Below are 26,829 nucleotides of genomic sequence, written 5' to 3'. Positions count from 1 at the left end.
GTTGATGTAATTTCGTATTAATTATGTATTATTATTTCATATTAAATATGAACTTTTATGTCAAATGTTTTATTTGCAAAATGATTTTTTTGCATTTTATGATTTTGAATAAATGACCTTTTTTCGTCAGTTTAGTTTTTATATCATGTAGCAAATCAAGCTCAGACTGGCCTGTGTATACATAGTATGCTTATGGTATCTAGCTGTCTGTCTTAAAAACAAATACCAATATCTGACGTAAAATATGAATCAGACTTAATTGCATTTATTTAATAGATCAATACAGTCACCAAACTTCCAATTATGCGATCTTCACAGTGGAAGGTTAAGCATAAGCAAAAAGACGTGCTTTGAAGTAATAAATGAAGATATGTGTGTTTCATTTTGGTTTAATTAATACTATATCAACAACTATCATAATATAATCACATAGCATTGTAAGAAGCCATAACCTTGTAATAAATGCAGATAATGTAATTACATATGAAATGAACTGATGAATTTGTATGGCACAAATGAGTAAAATGATTAGGGGAATGAATTTTTGACACAAACTATCATTTTTTCTTTGCTTTATCTTTACTCTTTTTCTTTTTGGTTGATTTAGCTGAATCACTTCTGTCTTTTGCCGATTTCTTTCCCTTTGGTCGCGGTTCTTCGACGATTTTTATAGTAACACTTGGTTTTCCTGGTTTCCCAGTTTCCATAACTTCGTCGTTGGCATTTTTATCAAATAAACGCCTAAAACAAAAATATTTTAAGATTTAGTTGTACATGAAAATTGAAATTTAAGGATGTACTTAGGTGAAATTAAAAAAATCTAGAATTTAAAATTGATACTATAAGTCAGAAGAGCATTAGTTAAGGGAAAATATAAGCTAAAAATATTGATAGGTTATGGAGCTTCTTTTCGAGATATTTAATTTTTAAAAACTGGCGGGAAAAGCTGACTCGGACTTTTACCTTATATTTGCATTGGCGTTATTTGGGTCTCAAATCAAAAGAAAAGAAATCTATAATCTGCTTAAACTTTAGTAAATGACCTTTTATGAGCTATTGAAGTCTTATATGAAAAAAAAAGTGGGTGTTATGCGGCAAAATATTTTACCCAGTATCGTAGGAAAAAAACCAAGGAGTCCGAACATCTGACAAAAAATCCTAAACCTGACCTAAGTACATCCTTAAGTATTATTTGCATTTGAGAATTCTTTATTATTATCAAAGAGCAATCGATATCATCGATCGAAAAGGAAAGACACATTTCAAAAAAGGAAAAAGACGAACAACAGTCCTAAAATATTACATGAACCCCACTAACAAATGAATTTGATAAACCACCAATTACTGTCTGATAATTAACAGATTCTTACCACAAAAACTAAAAACCCTTGAACATTTTTGCCCACATTTTGTCATAGAATTAAGAATAAAAAAAAGTGATTACGATTTGTCAAACAGTATCTATTTCGTTTGGAGATGGACGTTATTAAAACTTAAATTCTTACCAGTAATTAACATTTCCATTTTCTTCTAAAACTTTCATCAGAAAAGAGAAATACGGTCCTTGAATATCAATACCAGCACCCTGTTTAAATTGAAACCAAACAATTAACATTGGTAAGGAACAGCTGTCTTTTACGTTTTGTATGTTATGCTCGTGCATGTTCACACTATAAGGAATTAATTAACATGGATGTTCTTCTTACACAAAAACTGCTCCAACAGATTTATGTGTGAGAACGACTGAAATTGACACGAATTGGTTAACCGATATGTGGCTATGTATTAACTAACTTGCAACATGTTTAACGGTATTAGATCTTAAGATACCAGAAAAGTTGTCTGATCTATTATTTTACAAGTTGTGTCCTATTCCTCATTTTACTGAGTGTTGATTCGCATGACGGGTGATGCATGCATAACAGGAGACCCTTATGTTGTTGACGAACAAGGTTTTGCTCCCTTTGGAGTTCATGCAATTCTCTCAGTTTGTGTGTCACCTTGATTTGTATGTTCTTCATAGTTTTGTAGATTTGAACATCGGTAGACTACTGTTGCCTAAATTAACTTGTTCGTTCGTTTGTTTAGTTTAAAATAAGTAATGATAAACTTTGTTAATGCCCTTAGCTGCATTTGGCTCTTGTTTATATATTATTGTTTATCCAGTTAATTGATCACAAACACCTCCAAACAAGTTATCAAGTAAAGAAATAAGCATTATTTAGTCTTTTACATTGGTTTTTGATATTTTTTTCTGTTTTTAAAATGATCAGTTATGATGCCTAAGATGAAAAAACTGTTGTCCGTATTTTCACATGGTTGAAATTTCGTGTAAGAAAGAAATTGATTTATTCCATTGTCTTTGTGTGAAGATGTATCGAAAGATTCCAGTAATAAAGTTTGAAATAACTACGTTCATGGTAATAAAAAAAAAGTTGTTTAAGGAATGCAAAAGAAATATAAAAAGCAACTAATAACATACAATTAAAAAACTCTATATTTTAATACAAAAATTCAGTCCAATGTGATATTTTATGTTATGTGTAAATACACCACTTCATATCAGAATGATACTATTGATTCATTATTAAGAAAAATAACTGAATGTAGAAACTTATCTAAGATACCATGATTATCATTTAGAACGCCAGACGCGGTTTTGGTATACACAAGACTGGTTAGTGGTGCTCGAAACAAAACAGTGGGAAGGCAACATAATCAACGAAGTTTTAAGAAGTCACATATTTTAAAAAGTTATGCTGCTAAATCTGGCTAAGGCCATATATGCATTGAGGTAGAAAAACCTTACTGCTTCGAACGATTTGAAAGTTTATGAAAGATAAATTGACAGAAAATGACCGTATCATTGATATTTCATGTAATCACACGATGGTTGACTAATATTCGTCTGATGATGTTTTCAGGTACCAGCAACGGCATCGACCCAGTGGTTGCCACGCTATGGTTAAAAACAGGCCAAATAATAATTTTTAATTTTATAGAAAGAATTTAATATCAATTATAAAAGTTTAGAAGTAAGTCCTCTGATTATCTGTGCTTAATAACATAAACGGTACCAATTTTTCTGCACCAGATGCGCATTTCGACAATCAATGTCTCTTCAGTGATGCTCTTGGCCAAAATATTTGAAAATCCAAAGCTTATTAAAAAGATGAAGAGCTATAAACCTAAAAGGACACAAAAGTATAGCCAAAGCCGGGCAAGAAATCAGAGCTTTTCATGAGGGAGATACATTCCTTAATTTCAAATAATTTCCAAAATTTTGTGACAGCAAATTTTAATAACACAAAATCCGTAGTTTCATACCGGTAGTATGCTCATAATAGTGGGTTCAAAATATCAAAAAGTAGATACTGTTATAATTGTAGGAATTTTTTATTAGTATGGCGTTTCTGTATTTGGTTGGGTTTTTTTTGGCGGGGGGGGGGGGGGGGGAGGGGTGTTAGCATTACGTGTTATGTATGTTGGCAACGGGAGACCTGAACAATTAAGACTTCAAAAACAAAAACCATGTGCATGCTTAGGTTAAGAAGTGGAAGTTTTTTTTGGCATAGAAGATGCACGTATAACCGAATTATCAAATGTTCTACATTTCCTTAAGCTTCTTATTCTGTCTGAAGTTGTATTTTTAAATTGATCAGTACTTTTAAAGTCTTAAATACCTTACAACAAAACCGCGGACTAAAACCCTTCTATTTAATCTACTATTCAGCTAAGACAGTATCGATTTTGTAGTTATACCTCCTTGATCTCTACCCGATAATTATGTTAATTCATTTTTAATTGAAATTTTTGCAGGTACCAATTATCCAATAATGACTTAACTGCTTTGTTTATCCTGGTTAAGTAATTATCACCTCAATTATCCCTATTGATAAGGTATTGTAGCAATTGCTTTTAGAATGAAGTAATTAAGCTCATAATTTACGACTTTAACAAATATAATTGGTTTCAACACATTAATGTACAGCCTTCAGGGCTTCAAGATTAATTGCAATTTGAAAATAAGTGTTGATTAAAATTGTTTTGCCGATTTATTCTTACAAGGTGACCACATTATATCATTATGGTCAACGTTGTTGTTATTATGCTTGAAATGAAGCTTTGATACCTATTTCGAAATAAAACAAATCTCTTCGGAGCTTCTCTTGACTCTTGACGATTTAGAACTTAGCATTTCGTGAATAAGTTTGTCAATTTTTGAAAACCGCACGATGTCCTCCGGATGTGTTTTGTTTGTTTGATTTTTTTGTTATTGTATCGACAGGTTCCTGTCTCATAACATTTACCCATATCTCCTTTTATTCAAACTTAAATATATATGTTTCTTTTTGTATTCGAACATTGTTTTAGCTTAGAATATTATACTTTTTTCTAAGTTAAAATTAGGTAAAAGGAGTTTCATGGAAAAAAAATAAGTAAAAGTTGACATGGTTCATTTTAACGACATACCTGCAACTTTGTCGTGTTGATTGAAATAATTATCTTTAAAAATAAACTTTATAAAGTAAACCACTATTTTTCCCTAGATCTGTTGTTATGTACTTTGTACTAGGTCTTTTTTTTTAACAATGTATGTTTTCATTAGTTTTCTAAAAGGTAGTTACCAATGGCAAAACCTATGTTAGAAACTACTTCGCTCTCAATTTTTATTAACGTGTCTTCAAACTGATAGAAATGCCATTTCTTTATATATTATATATATAAAAATCGTAACTTATTAACGTCTTATTTTATATTATTTTATTAAACATATCCCTCCCTAAGACCCTCCTATTATAATATCTTACCTTTATTAAATCTTTAAAATCTACGACGGAGAGTTTCAGATCATTATCCACATTAAACACATCACACAGATTGACGCCACAATTATAAACATGACGTTTGAAAGCTTCAATTGGGTCTTTACGGAAAGCAGTCAATTTTGCAAATGTTTCTGGATCCGTTTGTGTGTCGGGAAGAACGCCTTCGTTTGTAATTTTCATATTTCGCTCAGTCATGAGTCTATCCTGTATTTTTTTAAATTCTATTTTAACCATGATATTCTGAAAAGATAATTGAAAGAAATTGTGATATATATCAATAATATATTTACATATCCGAAAGAGGCTTTTGCTTGTTCAAAATAGGCTGCCTATGGATCGGTATTTTAGATTTCCTACATTTATGAAATAATATACTTCTGACTTCCTATGTATCAATACATACTGACAAATATTATAATAAGATGCCTTGAATTTTTCGCATAACCATAATTTCGATGCATTACATTTGCGCGCATTAGCTTTAAATTTGCGCGTAAAAATCATTACGTTTGCGCGCAGCTTTTTATTACATCGCTCAGTTGTCAATTTCGCTGCAGTCTTTAGCTATTACAAAAATCTATGTAAGTTCTCAGATGTCATTTTCATGAAATATAAGACGCAACTACATTTAAATTTAGGTAAAATTGCTCTTTGATAGTTGTATTATTTTGGCAATACAATAACACTCTTTATAATTCTGCTTATAATCATACATATTTGACTTTCAAAATTTTAGTGCCGAGCATCCATGATGAAAGTTAAACAAGATATGCCCATTAAATGAAATTAAATCTACACGAATTCTTCTGTTAATGCAAGTTCAATATTGCTAATGCTGGATGAATACTGATTCAATACTGTTAATACTGTTAAATGCTTGTTCAATACATAACTGTTAATGCTGGTTAAATACTTACACTAAAGTCTAGAAGATTTATTGCACATGTTTCATTACTTTCGACGGCTTCCAGTATTACCATGGCACCGTCTGCATCAAATGGATTATTTCCTATCTATAATGTAAAACAGATATTCAACATTCCTTCAAACAATGAAAAATCAATTTGAAATGATGGTCCTCCAATCGTTTTTATAGTTCTGATAGCTTTAAATATCCATATAGCTCCTCATATATTTAAGTAGTTATACCAGTACATACTTCGATTTCATTTTTTTTTTGGGGGGGGGGGGGGGGGGGGTTGAGTGTTCCTAATAAAGGATACTCCAGAAAAGAGCTTCGTGCTGTTTAGTCTTTAGTTTTCTTTGTTGTGTTTTGTTTTCACTGTTTGTCTTTTCGTTGTTTTTGTTTTTGCCATGGAATTGTCAGTTTGTTTTTGCCATGGAATTGTCAGTTTGTTTTTGCGATGGAATTGTCGGTTTGTTTTTGCGATGGAATTGTCAGTTTGTTTTCCAGTTTTGATATCTTTTCGGTATATTTCGCCTCTATTTTTCAAACACATCGAATTTATAAAGTGTTATTTTTCAAGAAGCATTGATTATTTGTAGTTTTGAAAGGTTGATTTCAATCAAAATGACTATTGCTATTCAAAATCTGATTATTTGTAGTTTGTCATATTTTTGCTGTTTCAAATTATTTTAGCTAATGTGTAAAACCAGTCGTTAGGACTCCTTTAACCTTAAAGACACATACTTTTAATATTTTAAGAGTATCATTTTTCTTCAGACCGGAAGCTATACAGTTTGCCCCTTCTACTGGTATCCTATTATAGCTGATATCCAGCTCTTGTAGAGTCCTGTTATGTAGTAGGGCATCCATTAATGCCTGCGCACCCAACTTTCCTAAACCTGCCATTACAAACCGAACACGCCGTAGTCCAACATTTTCCTACAAATTTAAAAAATATCAAATTTTCATATTTTAAGATGAACTTAATCATACTAGTCTATTAATAATATGTTTGTATTTGGTTTTCCAACTTTGTGCATGACTGTAAGCGCCATATTTATCCAGACTACTGTCATGTACTGGTAATAAGTGAAACGCTTCTTTTACATTTAAATTGCTGGATCTTTGAAACATTCATATTTATATTTATTGGTCAAAATATTTTCACGTGATTTTTACAGATAATGTTTGATATCTCGATATCTTAGTTGTCTTTCTTTATACATTTTGTGATGGAAATATCATACGTTTTGAAAAATGAATGAAATTTCCTTATGGAATAAAGAGATTTCATTAATATCTTAAAATCATGAAATACTTCTTTCTTTACTTCTATGAATAGTGACGAAAAGTTTTAATGAATTCATACCGCCAACCCTTCGGCCAGACATACTGCTCCTCTCGTTTTCCACGGATTCCAGCCTAAATCAATAACTTCTAACGTGTCATTTTCTGACAAACCATCTCTGAACCATGTAGCGGCATTTTCTTCAAAGTGATTATTACAAAGTAATAATTCTTTCAATGACTTGTTACCCTGAAATTACAAGTAATATATATACATACATTGTGAGTGCTTGTCATGCCATTAAATTTTGAAAAATTAATAAATTGATGCTTGCATGGTACAAACAATTTTAGGATTAAAAAAAAACACAACCCACTATCTTTTCCCCTCAAAGTCAAATGGTCGTTCCCTATAACGGAAATCGTCTGTTAAAAAGCAAAGCCACTTTGACACCAGTCTGACAAACAATATTTCAGTTTTAGTTTTGTAATGAAACAGTGGATAGAAATAGTTTCTTGTTAATCTAGAGAAAAGCCTATAAGTTTAGAAAATATTAAAAAAAACTTCATTAACATCAAAATAAGGAGATGTGATATGATTGTCAAATGAGAAGAACTATCCACCAAAGAACTACAGGTCGTCGTATGTCATTCAAAAGTTAAACAAAACTCATACTGTATAGTTCGCGTTAAAAGAACCAGCAATACACTATGTCATAATGCAAAAGAGAAAAAAAATGGCCTGATTGAAGCCAATAACAATTAACGAAAAACAACTATGACGGACAGAAAACTACAACCACTTGTGTACGTGAGGCTCAAATGATTGAGACAGGCACACAAAGAATTGTTGCTTTAAATTTACTGTAAGCGCTCACCTCTCCCTCTAGCCCAACGTAGTGGTGTAACTATACAGTGTTAGACTAAGTATAATCTGATTATAATCACGCACAAAATCTAACAAAATGACAAAAAGACACAATGTACCGATCTAAGAGTACTTGTAATTACTGGAAACTAATTCGTATTTCTCAAATCCTACCGCTGAACACTCACCATGAATTAACGAACTGTTTCAGTAGTAATAGTAATCAAAGATAATAGTTATTAACAAATCATAATCAATTTCTAAAATTGCTCCCTATATTTAAGATTGATGTTTTAATTACGGCAATTGTTTGCTATGTTTCTTGTAAATAGTTTTCCAATACACAGCTTCCTATGTTCCTTGTAAATAGTTTTCCAATACACAGCTTCCTATTCGCAATATTTATCACAATAATTTGTCTTTTGATTCAGTTTCATGACGGGTAGTTAGTTAGCCCTTTCCATTGAAATAAGTAGCCGTGTATTTTTATTACGTTACTAATCACAGAGTTATTGTTAACTGGTTCAGATTAAAAATACCATTGATGAACTGACGATTATATGTTGCATTTAAAACAAATATATTGTCTAACAAATAATGTCGTTATTTAAAAAAAAAAAAACACGAAAACGAGTATGGAGATACGAAGTCACATATGTGAGTAACCGAGTATTATCGATGCCGTTGTTTTATTGGTTAACCCTTGGTCATATGATGACAAAATTGTCAACAGATAAATTTACAAAACAAAATGGCAAATATGTGTTCAGGTCAAGTAGGCGACGTGTTTGCATGTATATCCTGACAATACTAATGAAAAAGGAACTTATAGTCAATATTTTCAGAAACTTTTGAGACAATGTCTGTCCAGAATTTGATATCAATATTGAAAATTGATTATAAAAACAGTTTATTTGTTGGTCGGCTTGAACGAAGTACAAAACTGGCTTATAGTGTGTCGGGCGGGCGGGTGGATGGGTGGGCGGATTTGGGTGGATGTCGGGAGGGTAAAAGTAGATACTTATTTTGTGTAATCAACTCCTCCTACAGTTTTCAACCCAGATGCCTGAAACTTCAGAAAGATTGCACATATGTTGAAGTTGTGCATCTGCTGTTATGGAGTTGTTTGAGGATTGTTTTCTTATTCATCCAGACTTTGGAACTTATTCATTTTTCAGCAAAATTTAGTCACAAATATTGCAATCTGGCCATTTGAGACTTAGACCTAATTTTTTTCAATAGAATAAGAAAAAAAAACCTATAAGAATATACTATTGTCATACCTTCAACACTTCGTAGAAGCTCTGTCCAGCAGAATCTCCAATTTCGTTATCTGTAAAAAAAAAAAAAGTTATAATATGATAAATACATTGTAGAAGGTTACTCATTCATTTCATTTTTTTAACTTTTTGTAAGGATAGGATAATTATACTAAGGGAGGACTTGATGTCTTTATCGGTTTTTATTTTACAATGCACTATATTTAGCTTTGACATGTAGGTACTTTTCTTTTGGTGCTGTTCTAAGAATGCCTCGGTCTTGTTATATGCTATAAATGTCATAATGATTTATAATCCTGATAACGCAGTTGCTTTGTATTAATTTACTCTTGACTATTGAAATTCTTCGTAAAAATTAAAATAAAATTTGCATATATGATTTTTTTTCAAATGTGTATAATCTGATTGTGCATGGCGTTTGACATGGCATTGTTGATTTGTCTTCGTAAAAAGTGTTGGATATCTCTTTCGTATCGACCACCTCTCTTGAAAAGAAAATTTCCAAGCTTTTGCAAAAAAGGATACGCCGTATAACAGTACACGCAGACCTGTTGTTTTTAGTTGTTTTCTACTTGTATACCTTACATTTCTTTGAAATAACAGTAAATCAAATATCTAGTTTGAAATTTTTAATCAAATATTGAACTTTAATGATGGATATGGGGTTTGAAAATTGTATAAAGTACACAAAAAAATAATGACTATCTGATGCTTGATATTTTCTTTATTCTTATTTTATTTCATTATAGATTTTTTATCCTTTAAACAAACTTAAACTCGTGTTAAGTATATTTAATCATAACAGATTAATCCTATTTAAATGGTTATCCGGTACTCCTCTGCATGGCCTCACCTGTAAGGTCAACTTTAATCAAGTTGCGATTTCCTTTAAGAAATTGACATAATGCCACAGCACCTTCCGTTCCAATCTTGTTTTCAGATAGCACCTGTAACATACAATGTTTACATCAATCATTCTTTAGTTTCGTTCCGTTTGTTTCTGATTAGCTTTACAATCTAAATTCACAACTCAAAAAGTAATGAATATTGTGAAAGAATTAGACGCTTACTGTGCTGAAGACTTTTCCAAGAAAAACTATGTTTTGAAAACTATATTTGTATAATTATTATAATATTGTTTGTTTGATACTCTTGCAGTTTGTTCGACCTACATTTCTGAAATATAACCTTCATTAGGTGTGAACTATTCCAAAATAAATCGTCAAAAATGTCAAAGCACATGTTATTTTCGACATACTCTAATTATTCCAGAAATGACTTTTATAGAATATGTACTGGGCCAAATATGATAATAAAAAATAACAAATGACAAACCAAATGCTATTTCGATATATCTTGTGGTGTATTTGATCAACCTTGAAATAAAATGTTTTTTTTTTCTTTTTATTGAATTGGTTATCAAGAATGCTTATGCTAAAAAATCTTACCACTTCTGTCAAAAAGAGATTCTCTCGGAGAACCCTACATAAACATCTAGCTCCAAGAGGATCTATTCCATTTCCTTGTAAGTTTAATATTTCTACATTTGTATTTGTCTGGAAAAAAGATTGAAGAGTAGGATAGAGATATTGAAATAAATTATATTTACATCATTCTGTTGACAAGCAACACTGTCAAATACTGTATGTCTATTCAGGACAACATACAACTGCTAATATAAAATTCAGACCATGTGGTATGGTTTCCAATGAGACAACTATCCACTAGGGATCGAAGACAATGATGCAAGCAAAAATGTGTAAGTCACCGTATAGCTTTCAACAATGAGCAAAACCATGTCAGGTAAGAAATAAAAGGCACCAGAATGACAAAATGTTGAACAATTCGAAAGGGAAAAGTCGACGGTATTTAAGCTAAAGAAAAAAAAACTAAAAACAAGTACGGCATACAGCCACCGACGACACTAACTGACTTGGGACAGGCACATACAGTATGCAGTAACTTCTAATACAGAGATTTCGTGTATATGTCACAGAGACAGCAAATCACCGGAAACACTTGATAAATTACTCAGTCTTAAGCGATGAAAAAGTGTCTATATCACATATATGTCAAGCTTTAAACCAGTCCGATGTATATAAGCTGTGAATAAATTAACCAGAATCAAAGAAATCATAGACCTCCCATCATGCAAGCTTTCTTTGATACTGGTTTTATTTCAATTTGTTGACTTTTATCTATGTTAAGTTGTCTGTAAAATGATATCGTAATGATCAGTCATTTTTTTTAAATGTTTTATTTGCACCAATATGCATTTGCTATTGCTTTGATTGAGATCAATATGTCGGTGGAGGGGGCTGCAAGTCAAAGAGGCTGTCGCCGAGACACATCGAAAGTAATGACTTTTTTTGCAACAGGTCACATACAGACCTCTAAGAGAGTTGTTTCGATGGTTTTAAAGCATGCCGTTTTAGTTCGAACGTGGCTACAAATTTATGCATCTCGCATAGCCAGACGGGCACTTCGTTGTTTAAAAGGTTTTACTGCCGGAATTATATTTCTATATGCAAGTCAACTGTTGGTGTTATGACCACGTCTAGCAATAATTTGTCAAATATATCATAAAATATACTGAGAGAACGAAACCTATTAACCTCGCGTTTATTATACTCTCTTATACATCATTCTGCTCACAAACAACTATTCTTGCTACAGATGTTTGACATCTAGATCTGAATAAGAAAGTTACCCAGATGACAGGAGTAGAACCAGCCTAATTGACTTTAGACATGAGCTTCATAGAAATTAAAGATGTCTGAAATTCTGCTTTGCCGGAAGTCATACCTCTTTACAAGCCTGGCGTGTTGTCAAATGTGACTGACATCCGGATGTTAGCTTTGTAAAAGTCAAAGATCCTCGATATTAATGTGATACGGTAAAGCGTCTGATGAAAAAAAACAATTACATGTAGAGCTATTTGTTAGGCATTTGATAAAACAAACTTTCAAACAGAAGAAACGTCAAAGATTCCTGTGCTTTAGCGGAATAATAAAAACTACCAATATCGATCGATGTTTTTATTTCAAATTTTGTTAGTTATGAAGACAGTGTTTCATTAATATCAATATTCGAAAAAACTAGAGGAAAGACAGCAGTAATCTTACCGGCGTAAAGAAAGAAAACGTGTTCTCGATTCAGTATTATATACGTTTCCTGATATTTGGTGTACGAGGGTCTGGATGCGGTTAACTGAATATATATTAACGGTAAAAAAATATTGAATAGAGAAAAATGATCAAAATATGTTAAGAATGGAGTATAATGGAGTGCAAAAGTGTTATAATTGTGGAAATAAAAGAATTAGGTAATACAATACTGATTACAAAAATGAACGATGTACAGAATATAGAAATCACCAAATTACATGAAAATTTAATTTTGCAGTCATTTTCATGAGAATTTTATAGAATGAGCGTTAAATTTAAAGATAAAGATTACTGCCCTAAAAATTTAAAGAACACAGAAATTAAGGACCCCTCATTCAGACCCTCGTGTATCAGTAATTTGTTACAAAACTACCTCTTTGTCTAAAATAAGCATGATAACTGTCATGGTTTAATGTAAATTTGCTTTTTAATTTTTACAGTTTTCATGATTAAACTTTCCTCAACAGAACATATGAAGTATTTACCTCCAGTGGTATTGAAATTGCTTTTGTATACTAAGTCAAGACCGTGAAATCGAAGCTTGAGTTCTTTATGTTCTAGGACGGCTTAATGTAATATTTCTATTTCATTTTTTACTGTTTCCATGGTAAAACTTTACTTACTATCACACAAAAAATATTTACCTCTAGAGGTATAGATATTGCTTTTATACTAAGTTGATCAAGACCGTGAAATCGGAGCTTGAGTTCTTTCTGTTCTAAGTTATTCACAATATATGACACAGGATGTATCCCCATGTCACTACACACTTTCATGTATTTTTTCTTCCCCGTTGTGTCATGATAGTCGTTCTTGGAAGGATGTAACCATTCTGTAACATAAAAGTGTCACAGTAAAAAGTGAAGTTTTTTTCTTGAAATACGAGTAAAAGAATGACAATGAAAATATAAACTCATGTGACGTTTATTGTGCATACCATTGAGAACGAAGAGAGAGTTTAAAGGCATGACGAGAAAGACCATCACAACCCTCTTGGCTATAAAACTTTGCCAAAACCTTAACACAGATTATAAAGGTGAACTTTGTAACTGGCTATGCGGTATTGGTTTTGCTCATTGTTGAAGGCCGTACGGTGACCAATAGTTGTAAACTTCTATGTCTGTCATTTGGTCTCCGGTGGAGAGTTGTCTCATTGGCAATCATACCACATGTTCTTATTTTTATATTTATACTATACTGTATGTTGATAATAATGTTTCTGACATTGAAAATTACAGACGACTTACAATCAATTCGTATCAGAATTCACTTCTATCAAACGTTCTTCGTATTTTGTTAACACAAGCTAAATGTGTAATTGTATTCCAAAAGGTAGAAAAGATGATACTTTTAGCTAACAGTTCTAAACTCTTAATATCTTGATAATTATAACGTAGATTGCCTTATCCTTCTTTGGCACATCCGTTCGGAATTTTTGGTTTTTATTGCTCTTCAATTTCGTACTTGATTTGGCCTTTCAACTGTTTTGATTCGAGCGTCAATGATGAATCTTGTGTAGACGAAACGCGCGTCTGGCGTACCAAAAAGATAAATTATAAGCCAGGAATCTGTAATAAGTTTTTAGTGCCTGTACTATTGTTAAGTTTTTTCCTAAAAAAAACTCTGAAACAGGGTTACCTGCCCTGTTTAACCTACCTTCTTCGTTGACCTCTAAATCTGTATCATAATCATCATCAGTAGATTGCACAGAACTATCATCCGAAACAAATTCTCCTTCTAAAAATTCATCTTCAATAAAACAATCACCATTAAGTCCATTAAGAGTAATTTCGTCGGAACACACTTCTGGACCGTTGCCGTTATCGTCTCCAAAACTATCATGTTCCTCCGTGAGAAATATCCTCTGCCCTGTAGGAATGAAATCGTCTAACGTTGGAGGTTTTGGTGCTTTTGGCTCTTCTTCATCGCTGTCTTCAGGCAGAGGAGACAATATTGACGATCGCTTCTGTCTTGTCTTTATCTTGTTATTATTATTATTACTAGGCGCGGAAGATGTCACTTGTACAAAAGATGTCATTCTTATTTAATCATTTTACGACTTTACATTTTTTAAACAAAAATGATAATATGTATCCAAATTCTAATATCGATGTCTTTGAAAATATGTCTAAATCTGAAAAATCAAGACGAAAATAAAACAGTTTAAATATATTCCATTAAAACGTCTATATGTATGAATAATTGATACAAATGAGGATTTAACAACAAGTATCAAGTTTAAGGAAAGAAGTTTATATAAGAATCAATTTTGTGTCATGTGAAGTGTAAACATGATTCCGTTAGTTTATATTAACAGTCTTGTATGTTATAATTCGTTAATCCCTGTAGAAATATAGAATTAGTCCTACATTGTAACTGTACACCTTTGAGTTTGCATGTTATTTAAAAACCATATAATCGCCATGTGTTTATTAATACTTGACTACATTTTGAACTAAATAAACCACCTTTCAAATAATGAAGTTTACTTTTCGGGTATATTTAATAATATTTTTACTATTGTCTGTTGTTTACAGGACGCACCATAGGAAGAAGTCAAGATTTGAAAATGAACACATGGATCTATTAAAAGAGAGGCGAAAAATACAAAAGGGACATTCAAACTCTTAACTGGGACTATTATACTAGTATAATTATAGTCACAGCTCTTAAGTCGAAAACAAACTGACAACGCCTTGGCCAAAAAAAAAAGAAAATGACAAACAGACAAACAGACAAACAACAGTACACCAAAACACAACATAGAAAACTAAAGACTGAGCAACACGAACCCCACCAACAACTTCGGTGATCTTAGGTGCTCTGGAAGGGTAACATGTATTAAAGGACAAGACACAATCATCCTGCACAAGTCTCTCGTGATTTCTTTTGGTTTATTGTGTCGTTGTGATTTGGTATGGTTTATTAAGTACTACACAATGCTATTAATTCATAATAATTTAATTTTGGATGTAACACGTCTTCTGATTGGCTGAAAGTGTTTTGTCTATCAGCCCATAGACGTAATTTTGTCATGGGACCGTGACGTCACCAACGTTTTTTTTTTCAAAATTTACTCCTTAAAAATGGAATTTAGAATTAAATTATATGGAATGACTGTATTATTTTTTTGTCTATTCGAAATAACCCAAAAAATGTGGTGAACACTTTTAAATAACCCGCTACGCTGGTTATTCCGTGTGTACCACATTTTTTATGTTATTTCTCCATAGAAAGAAAAAAATATTACAGTCATTCCTTAAAGAAAAGTACATCCTGTGGTATTTTCTTTGATATTCGTAAGTTTTTTTTATTACATATGGAAGGTTTGAAAAAAATGCTAACCAGTGATAATGTTAAAATATGTTTTAAAAAAAGTTCGGTTTCTATAACATCGACCTGGAATCCAATGATGAAACTGCACTATCTAAATTGTTTATCAACAGATAAAAATAATTTTAATTATTATTTGTTATACTCTTAAATGGACACAATAGTTACCAATTATCTATTCAACTATTCAATTTAATGTTGTTTACTAATTAAACATGGACTAATTGTTTTAACTTAAAACCACTTGTCGATTGTACCATGTTGTATTTACACAAAAGAATTTGTATATACACATTGATGTAACAAAATTGACAAGATCATTAAATATTCGCCAATACACTACCAGGTCGACAAGAATAGATGTAGCAACATTCATGCATAGGTAATATCTTTAGGAAGATGGCGGCTGTCCAATAATTGGTAGTCACAAAGAGCAAAGACCCTGGGAACATCAGCGTTAAAACACCCTTCATGACTTTTGTAGTGGTTCAAAGATTTCTTTTATTTCGATGTTATACTTATACCCTTAGTGTGTCGAGATGATTCTCCTTTTGAATCTAACCAGCAAAATTGGTTGTAATTACGTTAGATCCACGTTTATTGATGATGCTGTTTCAACAACCTAGCGACCATTTTGGTTTCTATAAGGGTAGTTGTTAACGCAGAAAGACTTCTTGACTTTAACATGATCACATTTCATTTCATTAATTTTCACCAGTCGAAACATGACTGTGCAATTATCTAGTATTTACAGGTTCAAACATACATGATATGTGCCTAATTAGTGAACATAATAATGGAATATAGGAAACATATTTTTCTCCCTACCCTATTTTTTGTGTTCAGATCGTAGATTACTATTTTATTAAAACAGCTTCTGTAAAGACATTAATCATGGAAATGCTGCCTTATTTCTTTTAAAAAAAGACACACACTAAATATCATTTGTTTTTGGAATTAGTCCTACAACAGTTTAGTGTGTAAATGTGCAAACTCCTGTGCCGAATCGCTGACAACTAAGTTGATGACATAGTAGCGACAAATAATCTTAAAGAATGAATTGGTAAACCAGTGGTAATTAACAAAAGCGCAAGTATCATACATGATCGTTATACCCAGTTACTGTAGTATGGGGCATTATGTTCTCGGGTCATTGCAAAACGGAGCAGACGACCAATGGCGGTCGTCTGCAGACCAATGGCGGTCGTCTGCACCGTTTTGGTATACGGTAGTTTACCATTAAGTTGTGGTTGCATTAACTTGACAATTTATAAACATATTCATAATAATTAAGGTTTGACCAAGATTTTTAGTTCAATGAACTTAGAAATTAGTGTGAACGTGGCACGGTATCCTAAATGGACTCAAAATCTTATTTTCATTATTGTTTTAGTGTTTAACAATAAAGTTGTGCCCCAAACTTTCGTTTAGTTTTAAATCGAATTAATTATGTAAGAATGTCTTTTTCTTGGATCTTCTGAAACTATCGCTAAATATATCATTATGCCGCTCCACTGTAAATATAATGAAATGTTTTAAATGTATGATTGCCAGTGAGAAAACTATCCACAAAAAACCAAAGGACAAAGGTGTGAAACATAACGTTTCAAGCCACGTGTGCTTTAAATTAGTTCAGCTCGTACAAGCTGCTACTTCAAAAATTAAATCGAAACTCCCTTTAATTTTATATTTATAATACAAAAAATAAAAAATATTGAACTCAATGATTGCCTTTCACGATTTTTTAGTAAAGAATATATTATTATTTAAAAATCTTTCAGTATTTAGAAATATATAAATAACGGACTACAGTCAATGGAATAATTTGTATTCCACGAACGGTGTCACCGTCATTAATGAATTTTAATGAACAATGGTGAGATCCATAAAATGTAATTGACGTCAGATGAGTAGTGAAGAAAAGATAGACTTATAAAAAAAATTAGTGGATAAAACTTTGATAAATTAATGAATCTTTTAACCGAAATAAATAATACGTCTCCTAAGTGTAAATTTCAATGAGACAGCAAATTTTTCTTCAAGGTCTATATTAGACTGTAGTTCTTGATGTTCAATGAATTCTTGAGACGACATGTTTATTTACAAATTTAATGGTCTACAATAGTGTTGATGCATTCTTTAATGATTAATTGATTAGTGGTTTACTTAACGTCCAGTTGCAAATATTTCATGCATATTCAGGACGAGAACAAATTAACAATACATACAATAGGTAGGTCCTGTAATATAGGCCGTCCGAGATGAAGGTCGGGGAAATTTTGACTCCCACGGGAAAATGAGGGTAGCCTTGCAACAGGCCACCTACGGACCCCTCAAAGAGTTTCTAGAAGGGTTCTTAACGTGCAAAGAGCGTTGACGTTGAACTCTTTACACAAGGCATCGGATTTTACGTCCTCATTCTGACCGGACGTGGCTGCGTACTTGATACATCCCGCACAGCCAAACGGACGCCCCACTTTTGCAAGGATTTTACTTCCGGTCGGAAGAAGACCTGTAGTGACCATATTTCTATTCCCCAGTCACCCTTGGGGACGATGCATTCTTTAAGATGCATTCTTTAAGATATTATTCCTATTTTTGGGAACCATAATCTTGATTATAAAAATTTGAAACAGCAAGTAACATTGAAAATGGAAACGGGGAATGTGCCAAAGAGACAACAACCCGATCAAAGAGCAGAAATCAGCCCAGAGCCACCAATGGGTCTTCAACACAGCGATAAAATCCCACACCCGGAGGCGGGCTTTAGCTGGCCCCTAGACAAAAATTTGTACTAGTCCAGCGAAAATGGACGTCACAAAGTGAATACACAGCTACCAAGGAGGCCGTTAATATATACTTTAGTTGATATACAAGCACATGGAAAATGACTAGTTCTATACTAATTGATATTATTAAAATTCAAACCAAATGTCCAAATTATGCATAAATCACGTAAATGTCACCCTCTGACTTCATACTCATACTGAAATGAGAACGACATCACTGGAACCTTAGTGGAGCAGGATCTGCTTACCCTTCCGGAGTACCTGTGATCACCCTCGGCTTTTGGTGAGGTTCTTGTTGCTCAGTCTTTAGTTTTCTATGTTGTGTTTTGTGTACTGTTGTTTGTCTTTTCGTCGATTTTCGTTTTTTCCATGGCATTGTCAGTTTGTTTTTGACTTTAGTGACTTAAGTTTAGATGTCACTTTTATATCTTTTGCCTATCTTTTAGAGATGCTAATCGGGAAAATCTGCAACAGCTTCACTATGAGAACTCTGAGTTTTCTTCAAAGAACTCACAAAGTCATAACTCAGATTCGAAATAATCAAATTTTTTACATGCATCACCCTGACACAATATGCTAAAAAGTGACTTCGACAATTTGAGAGAATGTAAATATTTTGGTTGAAAAATGGTTATAATATATAAGAAAAAAGGGTTGTGGCACTTTTTTGTAACAAAAGAAAAAACGATTGTGAAATTGGGTACAAGAGAGAAAACTATTGTGGAATCTCTGTTGTGTTTTGTATAATGTTGTTTGACTTTGGTCGTTATTCTTAATTTGTAATGGCGTTGTCAGTTTGCCGTCGACTCATAAGTCTGAATATCACTTTGGTATCATCCGCCTCCCTTTTATAAGAGAGAGTACCATTGTAAACCCGGTTACAAGAGAGATTTCGTTTGTGAAATTGGTTAATATGGAGAATACGTCTGTGAAATTGGTTAATACAGAGAAAACGTTTGTGAAATTGGTTAATAGAGAGAAAACGTTTGTGAAATTGATCACAAGAGAGAATACGTTTAGTAAATGACACAACAAATAATTGGAATATCAATTACAAGGTATATCCAGAACCGTCAAGGGTTAACTTAGAATGGCGGAGTTTGATTCTTGTACATATAATGATTTATAGCCTATTAATATCTGTCAAAGATATTCATAATACTATCTATCTATATCAATAGAATTATAATAATTTTAAACTGGTGCCATTGAAATCATTTTAGTCCTTCAATTAATTACAAATTAAAAATGTAAAAATGTATAATTCTTGTTAAAATGCACGCATATAGTGACAATTATTTAGAAATATGATAACTCTGACAGTAGAACCCGCGATATCCGTTTTGGTGAGAGGGATATATAGATACGCAGCCACGTTCGTCAGAAAGTAGATGATAAATCCGATGCCATATGTGAGTAGAGTGTATGTCATGATTGTCTATAAATTAAGAGAACCGTTGCAGCAACTCCAAAATCCACAGGTTACGTTAACATGCTAAAAAGCTAAATTTCTGCATCTAATTATCTTTTTCCGTAGGCAGTCCAAACTTAGTAATCGTGACGTTCTTGATCCCGGTCGGCCTACTTACAGTATTTGTTTGATCCATTGTATATTTTGTTCCCGTCATTAATATAATGAATTGAAAACTTAACTTTGTCGTAAAAATCATTCGGTAAAAATGTAAAGGTAAATTTTCGATAAAAAAAAAATAACGTGAATGACAGAATAATTTTGATGAATTATGTAACGATCGTTACAAACTAACAATATAGTATTAAGTTTTCTTTAATTAATATTTTTGTATATAAATGGTGCCTGTATAATTCGATTAAAGTGTCCATTTTCTGCACTCAAAGGGGTAAGATAACGATCTTAATTTTCTTTCACTCTTTCAACATGACTTCAATGACGTTTGAAACTAGAGAATGATTTACATTATAACAAACCAAACTAAATTGATAACTTTAACCACAAAGGAAAGTTTGACAGAGAAGGCTGAAGTTTTACATTCAAATTAAAATACATTAAACATTTCATACGTGAGCAACAGTAAAAATATATCATTTCTTTTTTATTCATTTTTTTTTTATTCTTTTATGTATTTTTAGATATGCAAGTTTTAAGCGTTTGAAAGACATTCTTTTCAGTTATTCAATGACTCTGTTATTGATATGATATGCACATGTCAGAGTACATGTATTGAAAGTGCAACTTGTAATGTTCATCAATTGTCAAACACAAAATTAAATCTAAAATATCAAGCAATTCCTACTTCAACATGAAAGTTCATATTTTCAACACTATCTAAAATCTTAATTTTCGTCCTTAAAGTTTAAAATGTCAATAACGTTTGAGTATTATTATATTGAAATTTTATATCGATCCAAACGTAATTGTACAAAGACATAGTGATAACGGAAAAGTTCAATTTTCATTTAAATTTATCAACGTGATTGAAATCTTGTAACATTTAAGTTGATTTGTAGTTAGACATCTTGTAGGTTTCACTATTTTATTGTGTTTTGGAATAGTACAATTAGTGTCAAATTTTAATGTACTTGAAGTAAGTAAATCATTTTTGTACCTCCTTACCTCAAATGCTGATCTCCCCATGTGGTAAGTTTACCTATTGAAACAAGTGGTGGGGGATAGAATTTACAGGGGTGCAACACTTCAAAGACATAATAAACTTGAAAATAACCATGTAAAACAAGAGGAGGAATATCTTTTATTGCTGCTGCTGGAGGTCTTCAAAGTTACATTGAGCGACGTAAGATAGTTTAAGTTGAGTGCGAAGGGGCCGGGTGGGAATTTAAAATTCTTCTATTGTGAAAGCTTTGAGAACAGTTTTCACTGGTCACTTTGTGTTCTTATAAGCCTTTGGGGTCTATTTATATGTATTCAAGGACATTTACTGGAAAATAACGACGTTATTGAAAGTCACATGGGGTCGTCAATGGGATGAGTTTGTATGGGCAAGTGTCCAGAATTCTTCTACTCTAAAACAAAAATTTGAAAACACAATTTTTCACGGGTCGGTTTAGTGCATTTTAAGCGTTTGCGGGACTACAAAAGCCGAAGAGGACATACATTTTTATGTGCGGGATGTATAGATACGTAGCCACGTCTGGTGAGAAAGCCGAACTGTATATCATATCGAATTAAGCTGTACTCTTTCATAGTCATAAAAAGTCTCCAAGTATGCTCAAATTAACTTATCCCATTAATTATCGAGCAGCTGTAACTTTATACGTTTGGACCGTTTATATTCTACCACATACAACTCCACAATAAAACACTCCTTTTTACCCTCTTAGCTTATCTTATATTTACTTTGTGTAAATGAATTTTATGATAGCAGGGACAATGAGAATAATCCTTCATTGATATCATAAAATAGACAAAAGATTGATAATAAAATAGTATCATTGTTACACAACAGGTACAAAAATAATTTTGATGAGCTCAGTTTAGAAACAACAAAGAAAAATCCCGTCATAGTTGAACCTGTGCAGGCTATCAAATGAGTTAACCAATGGCTATAAAAGTGTGTGGGTAAGAATGCCAATTAATTAGTAAGTTAACTGTAATTTGTTAACTGAAATATTGCATATGAGTGTCTGTTTTAACTACGTCTCCTGAAACTTTTAATTCCTTTATATTTTTACAATCACAATGTGTTATTCGAGCGAAATAATTTTTCAGCGGATTTACTGCTGTCAATCATAGATGTAGATATGGGTTTATACATCTATGTGTCAATAAACCTAGGTAGAATAACATTCTAGGACATTGTTATTTCAAGCGAAATTTGTTTTCACTAAAAGGATTCATTGCTGTCGATAAATATACCGCGGTTGCAACATTTTCCGATCTGTCTCTAAATATTAATCTAAATTTCAAGTTTTACGGCAGTATTTAGCAAGAATAGCTACAATAAGATATGCAAATCTTAACGAGTGAAAAACTTATAGATTCCAGATTATTTCAAACATTAAGTTTTTATCATGACGATGGGCCATTTATAACAGAAGCCTATATTTTTTTCGACCATAGTTTTAGTAACTTTTACCATAGATATAATAGCCATGTCCATGTCTATTATATCTATGGTTTTACTGAATATTTGCGGTTATATATGAGACTCCATTGTTGCTACTTTATATGAGATCAAACTGTGAGTCGCTTTCCAACTGAGAAGGACAGATAGACATCAATGTCGTAACAAATCCGTTAAAAAGTAAGAAGAAAAAAGCAAATACCATAAGCCGAAATTTAGACAGACAAAGCCATAATCAAAAGAATCATGACAAAAAAAAAACGACAGTCTACATAACGTTATACACAAAACAAAACTACTAACGATTTTGCAATATGAACCCTACCAACAAACACATGTTTGACCATAAGCTGCATATAGAAGACAACACCATAGTCAAAAGAGACAGATAAAATAAAAATAGTGACTGTCTATATATATATGAATAACACTGGACAAAAAACTACTGACGATTTTGCAATCTGAACCTTATCCAAAAACGATGCTTTACTCGTGTTATACGTTATGGCTAATGACAAGCTCCAGTTCATTCCAAGAGATTTGATTTCGATGTTGCAAAAGAGTCGCGAAAGATACCAGAGGGACATTCAAACTCACAAGTCGAAAATAAACTGACAACGCCATGGCTAAAAAAGAAAAAGACCAACAGACAAACAATAGTTAAATGTGAACAAGGGCTGATATAGGATTTGTGAAAGGGAGCGTTATTGAAGAAAATCTAATATATATTGCCGAGCGATGCGAACCGAGAATTTTTTTGGAAAAATGTATGCTAAAATATGATATATTTTCCATTCAAAGGGGGGGGGGCGTACGCCCTCTACGCCCCCTGTTGAATCCGCCACGGTTGAAATCTATAGATATGTATTTTTATTATCTAGTGTTGCACGGTACTTAATGACATTCGTCCCATTTCTTGTATTAAGTTCTTAAATAAATCTAGAATGGTGCTAATATATAGGGTTATTAATCGCAGTTGTAATGGATTAAATGTTAAATAATTATGAATTTGAAACGCTGAAATAATACGTGTTGCCAAAGGTTAAAATATCACAACAGTATTTAATCTTTGCTACAACGTAGCATGACTTTTTCAAAGCGTACATGTAGATCAGAGCTCAGTTGATCAATCACAATCTTTAAGTCTAAAACAGCTCAGTTTTTAATACCAAAAGTAAATCTGGCAATATTTGAACATTTAGAAAAATACTTAAATCTGTTGTTTTCTTTATGAATTTCAAATATTATTCTTTTTTCGATTATAATAATCTCTGTCATAAGCCTTTTATACATGTACTAAATCTGTGTCTGTCAATTTTATTTCAATTTTATTTTAAATTAAACATGACTTTTTTTATTATATTATATCCCAAAATGAATTGAATATATGTAAAGCGAAGTACACAAGTATTTGTTCGAGTTTCGTAAATAACAGACAGGTGTAAAAAATTTCGTCTTAATAAAGGTTATGGGGATATGAAATATATATATATATATATATCCTATTGGTGATATGACATTTTTTTCAGACTTTAAGACGGTAATTTTGAAAGCCTTTTCTTTTATCGAGAACTATCTTTATAAAAATAAGGAACTGAGGTATGATTGCCAATGAGACAACTATCCACCAAAGATCTTTGCATAGACTTTAACAGATACAGTCATGTATCAAAATTTAGATATAAATTAGTGAAATTAAAAATAAAATGAACTTACCATTTGCTTCCAGATATGTTTCGCACAAATAACACAAACTAGTTAATTTAACATTAATTTGTTAAAACAATTGTCTTGAATAATACCGTCAGAAAATAATAAAATGCAATATCAATTCTTATGATTCGTTGATCCAGACCATCAGCGGATCTTTAGATAACAAATCAAGCCATCGTTAGGTAAATAAACAGCTATGTTGAAATCTTTATCCACTTCTTTTTAAATCCACAAAGCAGATTTGGATTGTGTGTATTGATGTTAAAATCACGTGTTCGTCCGTCGATAATCTGACATTTAAAGTTTTGTTTGACTGCATATCACGACAAATGGTATAACATGTGCAGATTACATTAGATATATGTGAAAAAGAAGCGTTTTATAGTCTACATTTTATGCCCCCGTATCAATAGAACGTTTAATATGTAAATTTCTTCAGTGACACAGAATATACATCATTTTATAATCTTAATAAAATTGTTTGTTACATACGGAAATCTGAATAATACATTTTAATATTCCTCTCAATAGAAAAATCATCGTCACAATAAAATAAAATGTCACGTTCCACACGGTGTTACTGTAACACCGCTTAGTTCTTGTGGGTATATTGAACTAAAATGGCCTAAATGAAATGCAGTCCTGGGGTTCTGGTCCGATTTATTTTGTGTGTCTTATATTATTTTAGTCACCATTGTGTCCGTCTTTCATCAATTTAAAGGTAGTTATTTTTACCAGCTTCCGTCCGTCCGTCCGTCCGTTCGTTCTAAAGACCCAAGGTAGGAAACTTTGGTCAAAGTTTTATTGGCTTCTATGCAAGAGATTTATTTAATATTTGATCTGAAGCTTGATAATGTTGAGTTATAGCGAATAAGCAATTTTTACATCCGCCGTGTAGCCACTTCCTGATTTCCGATCGTTTGATATTTTACAACACTCATTGTACAAGGAAAATTTTCGATTAAGTTTTTTTGGTTTCTATGAAGGGGAATGGTTTATTATTTGGTATGCAGCCTGATAATGTTGAGTTGTAGCGAGTAAGCAATTTTTACATCTACCATGTATTCACTTTCCAATTGCCGATAGTTTGAAATTTTACAACAATCATTGTACAAGGAAAATTTTCGTCAAAGTTTTCTTGACTTCAATGAAAGGGCTCCAGTATACATGTTACCTCAATGAATTACAGCGACGTAGGTTCAGACCCGGTATTAGTCTTGTTTAAACTAGCCCGGCATCCCTTCCGTTTCCTCAAAATTCGCAGTCTGACTCGTTATTAAAAAAACCCACAGCAAACGGGTTCAAACGATCATCTTTTATATTTTGTTCATAAGACAAATAAGAAAAAACTATTAGTCTCTCAACATGAAACTATTTAGAATTACTGAAAACAATATTGAATAGATATAAGAAGATGTAGTATGAGTGCCAATGAGACAACTCTCAATCCAAGTCACAATTTGTAAAAGTAAACCATTATAGGTCAAAGTACGGCCTTGAATGTATCCTTTTAAAAAGATTTTGTGTTGTGTGTTTGTCTAATGAAAACTTTGATTAAGCATTCACGCGTATACATGACGGATGTTGATGTAATAAACATTATGAGTTAACATTTACTATTTTCTTATGATAATTATTTTCTTGCGCGCAATATACAAACCTTTGTATTTCCAAGCGAATCAAAAACCCTAGAAGTCAATTGAAAACTAAATGACCCTAACTTAACAGCTTAAATAGTCTGAAAGGTCATACGTGTCTGAGTAAGTCGAAACCTTTGTTTTGACAAATAAAGATGGTTATTGGAATAACGACAACAATTTAAGAGAGCTACCTTGTAACAGAATAAAACAAACGAATGAGATATCATATTCCTGGGGTAAGCAAACTAACATTTATACACCGTTATCACTTGATAGGACTCATCGACATGATTTAACTGGAGTCTTTAGTAGAGCAGGAGATGCCGACACAATCATCTGATAGAATAGAGAAAGGAAACAGGGAATGTGTCAAAGAGGCAGCAGAAAACAGTCTACCACCTGTATTTAGTTGAGTTCTTGTTGGTCAATATTGAGTTTTCTATCAGGAGTTTTGTGGGGGGATGTTTATTCTTTTGATCGTGATGTTGGTTTTTGAATACCAACTGTTTATCTTCTTGCCCTTTTTTCTTTCAACTCCTTCAGGCAAAGTTGACCTTAGATGAATTTGACTATTATTTCTATGTCCTTTTCTGTCATACAGCTCTTCAACGGTTTTGTTTCTTATACATCATTGGCTTTCAAATATTCGGCTGTGAGCGATCCTGAAGAAGGTAAATTCAGAAAAACGCTTCGTACGAAGGAAATCTTTAAAGTCTTGTTTTCATCTTTTAATGTATCTGAAAACATTTTAATAATCAAACACTTAATAATGGGCGTATGATACTCTGTGATTATATAGTTAATCCCAAGCGATGTTGATCCAGTAGTAGTATGAAATGCATTGTCTTTACCTGTTCTAAGTGCTGTTTTAAGTTCGAAAGTTAGAGCTTCCGATGCAGTATCGATTCGTATGTACAATACATGACATCTCCGACACGATGTAGGAAATGCTTAT

At 32.3% G+C, this 26,829-nt stretch overlaps 1 protein-coding gene across 1 annotated transcript; it reads right to left on the bottom strand.

The window, feature by feature from the left end:
- Nucleotides 1-373: 373 nt before the first annotated feature.
- On the bottom strand, nucleotides 374-24,554 carry LOC127738842 (leucine-rich repeat-containing protein 74B-like). The gene is made up of 12 exons (XM_052250242.1): nucleotides 24,238-24,554; nucleotides 13,995-14,472; nucleotides 12,983-13,170; nucleotides 10,620-10,727; nucleotides 10,025-10,118; nucleotides 9,175-9,224; nucleotides 7,106-7,273; nucleotides 6,481-6,675; nucleotides 5,747-5,842; nucleotides 4,812-5,069; nucleotides 1,506-1,585; nucleotides 374-741 (listed from the first exon to the last, which is right to left on the bottom strand). Exons 2-12 carry the CDS (start codon nucleotides 14,374-14,376, stop codon nucleotides 558-560), a joined length of 1,803 nt encoding a protein of 600 aa, XP_052106202.1. The 5' UTR covers nucleotides 14,377-14,472; nucleotides 24,238-24,554; the 3' UTR covers nucleotides 374-557.
- Between the last annotated feature and the right edge of the window lie 2,275 nt (nucleotides 24,555-26,829).

The sequence above is a fragment of the Mytilus californianus genome, unplaced genomic scaffold (genome assembly GCF_021869535.1).
Source record: "Mytilus californianus isolate M0D057914Y unplaced genomic scaffold, xbMytCali1.0.p SCAF_4, whole genome shotgun sequence".
In the NCBI taxonomy this organism is placed as follows: Eukaryota; Metazoa; Mollusca; class Bivalvia; order Mytilida; family Mytilidae; genus Mytilus; species Mytilus californianus.
The sequence above is the reverse complement of the archived record's forward strand: the minus strand, read 5'-3'. Positions and strand labels throughout refer to the sequence as shown.